The 6,441-nt window shown below is 22.8% G+C and overlaps 2 protein-coding genes and 1 long non-coding RNA gene across 3 annotated transcripts; 2 read left to right on the forward strand and 1 right to left on the reverse strand.

The window, feature by feature from the left end:
* Positions 1–78: 78 nt before the first annotated feature.
* On the reverse strand, positions 79–1,999 carry LOC100871159 (mitochondrial assembly of ribosomal large subunit protein 1). Its single transcript, XR_004225570.2, has 5 exons — positions 1,917–1,999; positions 1,614–1,697; positions 871–1,474; positions 516–776; positions 79–408 (listed from the first exon to the last, which is right to left on the reverse strand). It is a non-coding gene; the product is annotated as a mitochondrial assembly of ribosomal large subunit protein 1 (long non-coding RNA).
* Positions 2,000–2,071: 72 nt separating this feature from the next.
* Cdc6 (Cell division cycle 6) lies at positions 2,072–5,015 on the forward strand. Its single transcript, XM_012491423.3, has 4 exons — positions 2,072–2,972; positions 3,091–4,014; positions 4,098–4,303; positions 4,380–5,015. The coding sequence occupies exons 1-4, from the start codon at positions 2,687–2,689 to the stop codon at positions 4,611–4,613; spliced, it is 1,650 nt and encodes a 549-aa protein (XP_012346877.1). The 5' UTR covers positions 2,072–2,686; the 3' UTR covers positions 4,614–5,015.
* On the forward strand, positions 4,447–6,437 carry Prosbeta2 (Proteasome beta2 subunit). The gene is made up of 4 exons (XM_003697191.4): positions 4,447–5,190; positions 5,400–5,579; positions 5,691–6,006; positions 6,075–6,437. The coding sequence occupies exons 1-4, from the start codon at positions 5,129–5,131 to the stop codon at positions 6,348–6,350; spliced, it is 834 nt and encodes a 277-aa protein (XP_003697239.1). The 5' UTR covers positions 4,447–5,128; the 3' UTR covers positions 6,351–6,437.
* Positions 6,438–6,441: the final 4 nt, after the last annotated feature.

The raw sequence follows: 6,441 nt of genomic DNA on the forward strand, positions 1-6,441 counted from the left end.
CGAAGAGGGAATTGGAAGAAGAGGGGGGATACAGGAGACATTGATCTTATGTACGTTTTAAAAACTGTTGTACGATAATTGTTTTAAAATTTTATATTTTTATGTGGAATTTAATAAAAAATGATTTAATACAAATAATTTAATAATTTAATAAAAATAGTATTTTAATAAAGATAATATTTATCGTTTATATGATTATTGTAATTATCATTTTTTATGTTTTACATTTTCCATTTTCATTATTATTTTCAATTGGTTCTAAATCAGATAAAAATTCATTATATTGTTCCATAATATCTTCAGTAATATTTTTATTTTTATCATCATAATCAGGTCCAACTGACCATAATGTTTCTAAATCATATTCTAATCTAGCAGAATGTGAAAAAATATGCAATATAATATTTCCTAAAAATAAAAGAAATATTTTAATTTAATTATTCTAAGAATATAATAAATTATCTGAAATATAAATAAAAAATAAATAAATAAAAAAATATAAATAAAAAATATACCTAGATCTAAAGCTATCCAATCTTTTGAATTTTTCCCTTCAATTTTTACCAATATATCTGTTTTATGTTTTTTCAATTTATATACTTTTCGAACAAAAGAAGCAAGTGCTTTCATATGCTTATTTGATCTACCTGTGACTATAACTATGTAATCAGCATATGATAATTCAGAAGACATTGAAGCAACAAAAATATTTTTAACATTATCTTTTTGTAATAATGATACAAGATCTTCTATTTCAAAAACACCACTTTTTCCACCTAATAAATAATTTCATTAATATCTTTCATAAGAAAAGTAATTATTATTAATTATTTAAAAAAATCATACGAATATAAATTCATTTTTACTTACGTTCTAAATTTATTCCTTCATAAGGATCATGATGTTCTTCAATTATTAAATCTTCTAAATTAACTTTTTCTTGTCTTTCACTAATATCAAAAATAATTTCTGTATTTTTATCTTCAAAAATTTTATGAGTAGTATTAATTGAGCCGATTAGGTTATGTGAATCGCTTTCTACATTTTTAGCACTGTTAAATTGTTTTTGACTATCATTTGAAAACTTTGTTACTTGTTTTATTTGAGAATATATTATATTATTTGCACAAAATTTAGAATATTCATAAAATAATTTTTTTGTTCGTAAAAAATTTGAGAATAGAGTCCGCATGTTAGTCTGCATAAAATTAGTCTGTATAAAATTAGGTTACTAGACTTTGGTTATTTCAACTTTAAGCATATCAATACCATAGCTTTTATATTTAATCATTATTAACTTATTTGAAAAAAGATAAGGTTAAAAAAAAAGATTTTTAATTATTAAAACGGTTATTTTATTAAATTGTACAAGAAATGTACACAAATGAATTTTTTGAATAACAAAAATTATTTGTATTGATAGTTCAATTAGTACAATTCTTTCATGCTGATCTTGGTGATGTTATTCTTATAACTGAAACAAAAATTAAAACTTATTTTAATAAAAAAATTTTGTGTCACATATGAAATCTGGATATTTATATATGAAATATGGAAAATTTTTTTTAAATAAATTTATATTGATTAATATTTTTAAAATTATATATACTTACGGAGGTTATGTATAAAATTTATTTAGATCTTGCACGCATCTTCCTCCTTTTACGTTTTAACCTGCGCATTCTCTTTTTTCGCCACTGAAAATTGAAAATTTTCTAATTATATTTATGTATCTTAGTATTTATTTTATTAATTTTATTTCTTTTTTATATCATAAATATATTTTAAAAATTTATTAAATAAATATAGTATAATGATAATTTGGAAGAAATATATTTTAAAATTTCAAAAATATGTAATCATAAATTTGTTAGAAAAAATATTGAAATTAACAGAAAATATTAATATCATCTTACCTTTGCTCTCATTTTATAGCTTTAAAGTTTCGGGATTAATCTAGAATTTCTTGATTTTCACGGAATGGGAACAACTTCTTTTACGCTTTAATGCCAGTATGGAAGAGGAACGTTTGCTTCTTTAGATCATGGAAACATTATTTTCTTTAGTTTCTATATTTGCCTCTAGAGGGCTAAGAAATTTTGTACAGATATTTTATATATAAATTAAAATAAACAATTTTATAAATATATATATTATCATTATTTCATTTAATTAATTTAAACTTACAATTTATATAAATATAATATTTTTTCTTATATTTTTTATAAATATATCTATATATTTTTTAAAAATAATATTTTGTATTTTTAAATATTTGTTTTTACGCGGGAATTTACGTTTATCCGTTTCCTTTTTATATGTCTTTATTTTCCCGCGTTTAAAGTTTTCCTACAAAAAACTTGAGGATGCACTAATTCTACAATATTAGTATTTAAGTTATAATATTAGTATTTGAAAAACTTTTGAAAGTGCTTTATTAATAAAATAATAAAATATTTAATTCAAAAATTCATTTTATGGATTGAAATTAACAAAATAATATTAATGAATGTGTAATTTAATTCAGATTTTGAGAAAATTGTCAAATAATGTTTTTCTTTTTATAAAAGGTTAAGGAATAATAAGAAAAAAATGTCAAATATTTTACATTAAACAAAAATTAGTGTTAGTGTTACAGAAAAAATAAAATTGTGTAAAAAATTTTATGTCAGTAATTTAAATAAAAATGACAAGTATACAAACGACAATTTCATTTAATGTACGAAAGAAATGTTCGTTTTATGGAAATAAACATACTATAACAAAGGAAGATTTTACTAATGCAACCATTAGAGATTCTTCTTATAAATATACACCGACTGTGAAAAAAGTTATTACATTAAGTAGTAGTGAATCAGAGTCAGATTCAGATTCAGATATAGAAAATATAATAAAGAATAATATAAATGTCCATGATAATACAATCAGTATACAAACTCCTCAACATATAAAAAAGTCAAATGAATCTGATGGTATGTAAAAAAAAAAAAATTAATTTTATATAAATGTTTTTTAAATATTTTAAATGTTTTTAATAATTATATATTTTATAAAGTTAGAAATGATATGTTTTTTAATATATTTTTTCAGAAGGTAATGATTCTACTCCTCCAAAACAAAGAAGAGTGGATAAATCATTTTCATTAACATCTCCATCTACACCTTCTACTCTTTTTGATAAATTAAATTTGATAACTTCTCCTGATAAAGAAGAAAAATTATCTCCTAAAAGATTGTTTGGATCAGAAATATATCGTAAAGCTCGTAAAGCTTTACATAGTTCAGTACCTCAAAGTTTACCTGGTAGAGAAAATGAATTACAAAAGTTAGAGGAATTTATAGAAGAACATTTGAAAAATAAAACATCAGGTTCTTTATATGTATCAGGACCACCTGGTACTGGAAAAACAGCATGTCTTTCAAAGCTTATATCAAAAGTTGAATTCAAATCAAAATTTAATATAGTTTATATCAATTGTACAACTATGAAATCTGCTGCTACAATTTATGCAAAAATTAGTCAAGAATTAGGTTTATCTACATCAAAATCTGGAAGAAACAGTAAAGTAGTTATTGAAAAATATTTAATTTCAAGTCATAAAATGTTGTTACTAATTTTAGATGAAATAGATCAATTAGAAAGTAAAAAACAATCTGTTTTATATTCTATCTTTGAATGGCCATCAATAGATAATTCAAAATTAATTTTAATTGGTATTGCCAATGCTTTGGATTTAACAGATAGAATATTACCTAGATTACAAACCAGATGTGAATTAAAGCCAACATTGATTCATTTTTCTCCATATACAAAACAAGAAATATATAATATAATATGTGAAAGATTAAATGAAGCAAAAGCATCTGATTTATTCACTAAAACTGCAATACATATGTTATCTGGAAAAGTTGCTGCTGTTTCTGGTGATATTAGAAGAGCATTAGATATCAGTAGAAGAGTAATAGAGCTTACAGAATCTCATAAATTAGCACAAATTTTACAACCATCTAATGGTATGTATAAAAGTGAAATAAAAATAAAAAAATAAAATGCTATTTTTTACAAAGATTAATTTCTTTTAAAAAAATTTTTTTAGAAATAAATATGACTAAAAAACAACAGACTACAATAGATCAGCAAGTAGATTTGAAAGATGTTATCACAGTTCTAAATGGTGTTTATGGCGGATCTCAAAATATTGAAAAGGAAGAAAGTACATTTCCTTTACAACAAAAATTATTATTATGTTCCCTCTTGCTTATTTTAAATAAAGGGCGAAATAAAGACATAACAGTGGGAAGAGTAAGTATAATATAATTTAAATAATTTAAATAATTATTTGATTAGAAATTTTAATATTGTGATAATTATATTTCAGTTGCATGAAGTATACAAAAAAGTATGTAAGAAACGGAATATTCACGCTGTTGATGCGTCTGAATTTTATAATTTATGTTCATTGATAGAAACCAGAGGTATCTTAAAATTAATGAGAAAAAAAGAATCTCGTTTGGCAAAAATAAATTTGGAATGGGATCAAGAAGAATTAGATGCAACGTTACAAGACAAAAATATGATGGCAGAAATCATTAATGACATTACTTGTTTATAGATATTATTTAAACAATTAGGTGTCTTTTTATATTTTTTATAAATCTTAAAAGAGTATATTGCATTTACTTAACAAGTAATGAATATTTTAAAATGAATTGTCAAGATTGCAGCATGTAATTCTATATTATATTTTTATATTATAATTAATATGTTTGAAATAATTTGTACGTTGTTCACTATTGATGTAAAAATATGATAATTTATATGTTTTTAATTTTTTTATAATGTTGCATCTTTTTAAATCTTTACAACTAAATAATTTACATTTTTGTTTTAAATTTTATTTCATGAACATTTTCTTATATTTTAATAAATTTAATAATTATTAATTATATTTATTGATATCAATTTAATTGTATAAAAAAAAATACATATATAAAATAGAAGAATATATATAATACGAGTATTGTTTTTCCTCAAAACTGCCATCTACTGGTAAATGTCAACATTTACGAAATGCTTTTCATTATTCCGTTTCTTTTGGTGGTGTTAGAAGTTTAAGTTTGGAATATCATGTCTTCGGTACTTGTACCTGAAATTCCTGCGCCCGGATTTTCTTTTGATCTTTGCCAACGGTAATTTATTATATTAAAGTTACAATGTTAATAAAATTTTTAATACTTGCTTAAAAATAAAAAAATAAAAAGTAATTTTTGATGCATATAACCTCATAGGTTAATATTGCTGCGTCATTATTTAATAATATTTTTTCTTTTTAATAAATCTTATAAGTTTTCTAAAAACATGAAGTGCTATGAAATTCATTTAAATACATTTCTTTCAGAAATAATTTTCTGATAAAGAAAGGATTTCAAGCACCTAAAGCTGTTAAAACAGGAACAACAATTGCTGGAATTGTTTATAAAGATGGGATTGTTCTTGGTGGTGATACAAGATCAACAGAAAATACTATAGTAGCTGATAAAAATTGTAGTAAAATTCATTATCTTGCTGAAAATATGTAGTGAGTATATTTTAAAAAATTAATATTTTTAACTATTCTATGTATATAAATAATATTATTTATTATTATAATTTAGTAATTAATAGAATAATCTAATAATTATTTTTTAAGTTGTTGTGGTGCTGGAACTGCTGCTGATACTGAAATGACAACTCAAATGATATCCAGTCAATTAGAATTACATCGTTTAAATACTAATCGTATGGTACCAGTTTGTACTGCAAATGCTATGATAAAGCAATTATTATTTCGTTATCAAGGTCATATTGGAGCAGCTTTAATATTAGGAGGTGTTGATTTAGATGGACCACATTTATATTGTATTTATCCTCATGGATCTTCAGATAGACATATGTATACTAGCATGGGTACAGGATCATTAGCTGCAATGGCTGTGTTTGAAAGTAGATGGAAACCTGATATGACAGTGAGAATGTTTTATATTTTTATATATTTATATTATAATATTTATATTTCATTTTAAAATATTTCTAGGAAGAGGAAGCTAAAGAATTGGTAGCAGATGCTATTCGTGCTGGTGTATTTAATGATTTAGCTTCTGGATCTAATGTAGATTTGTGTGTTATACGTAAAGGTTCTGTTGATTATTTACGACCTTATGATGTTGCTAATGTTAAAGGGCAACGAAATATATCGTATCGATATAAGCGTGGTACTACCGCAGTACTTAACAAAACGGTTCATCCTATAATTATCGAAGGAGAAACTGTGCGTAGAATTGAAGTAGAACCAATGGATACTTCATCTTAAAATGTATATCAATCAATGTTAAATTTAAATTTGGATATATATGAATTTTCAATAAAAAAGTCTTAACCAAAATACTTAAATACAAAATTGT

Source organism: Apis florea, unplaced genomic scaffold (genome assembly GCF_048593485.1).
Source record: "Apis florea isolate Af1SG1 unplaced genomic scaffold, ASM4859348v1 contig_3793_pilon, whole genome shotgun sequence".
Lineage (NCBI taxonomy): Eukaryota > Metazoa > Arthropoda > Insecta > Hymenoptera > Apidae > Apis > Apis florea.

Bases quoted from the DNA above. Each gene is read 5' to 3' on its own strand.
- Cdc6 (XM_012491423.3), top strand. From the start codon at position 2,687: ATGACAAGTATACAAACGACAATTTCATTTAATGTACGAAAGAAATGT. The intron at 2,973-3,090 runs GTATGTAAAAAA...ATATTTTTTCAG, and splicing joins AAAGTCAAATGAATCTGATG to AAGGTAATGATTCTACTCCT. The intron at 4,015-4,097 runs GTATGTATAAAA...AAATTTTTTTAG, and splicing joins AATTTTACAACCATCTAATG to AAATAAATATGACTAAAAAA.
- Prosbeta2 (XM_003697191.4), top strand. From the start codon at position 5,129: ATGTCTTCGGTACTTGTACCTGAAATTCCTGCGCCCGGATTTTCTTTT. The intron at 5,580-5,690 runs GTGAGTATATTT...TTATTTTTTAAG, and splicing joins TATCTTGCTGAAAATATGTA to TTGTTGTGGTGCTGGAACTG. The intron at 6,007-6,074 runs GTGAGAATGTTT...AAATATTTCTAG, and splicing joins GATGGAAACCTGATATGACA to GAAGAGGAAGCTAAAGAATT.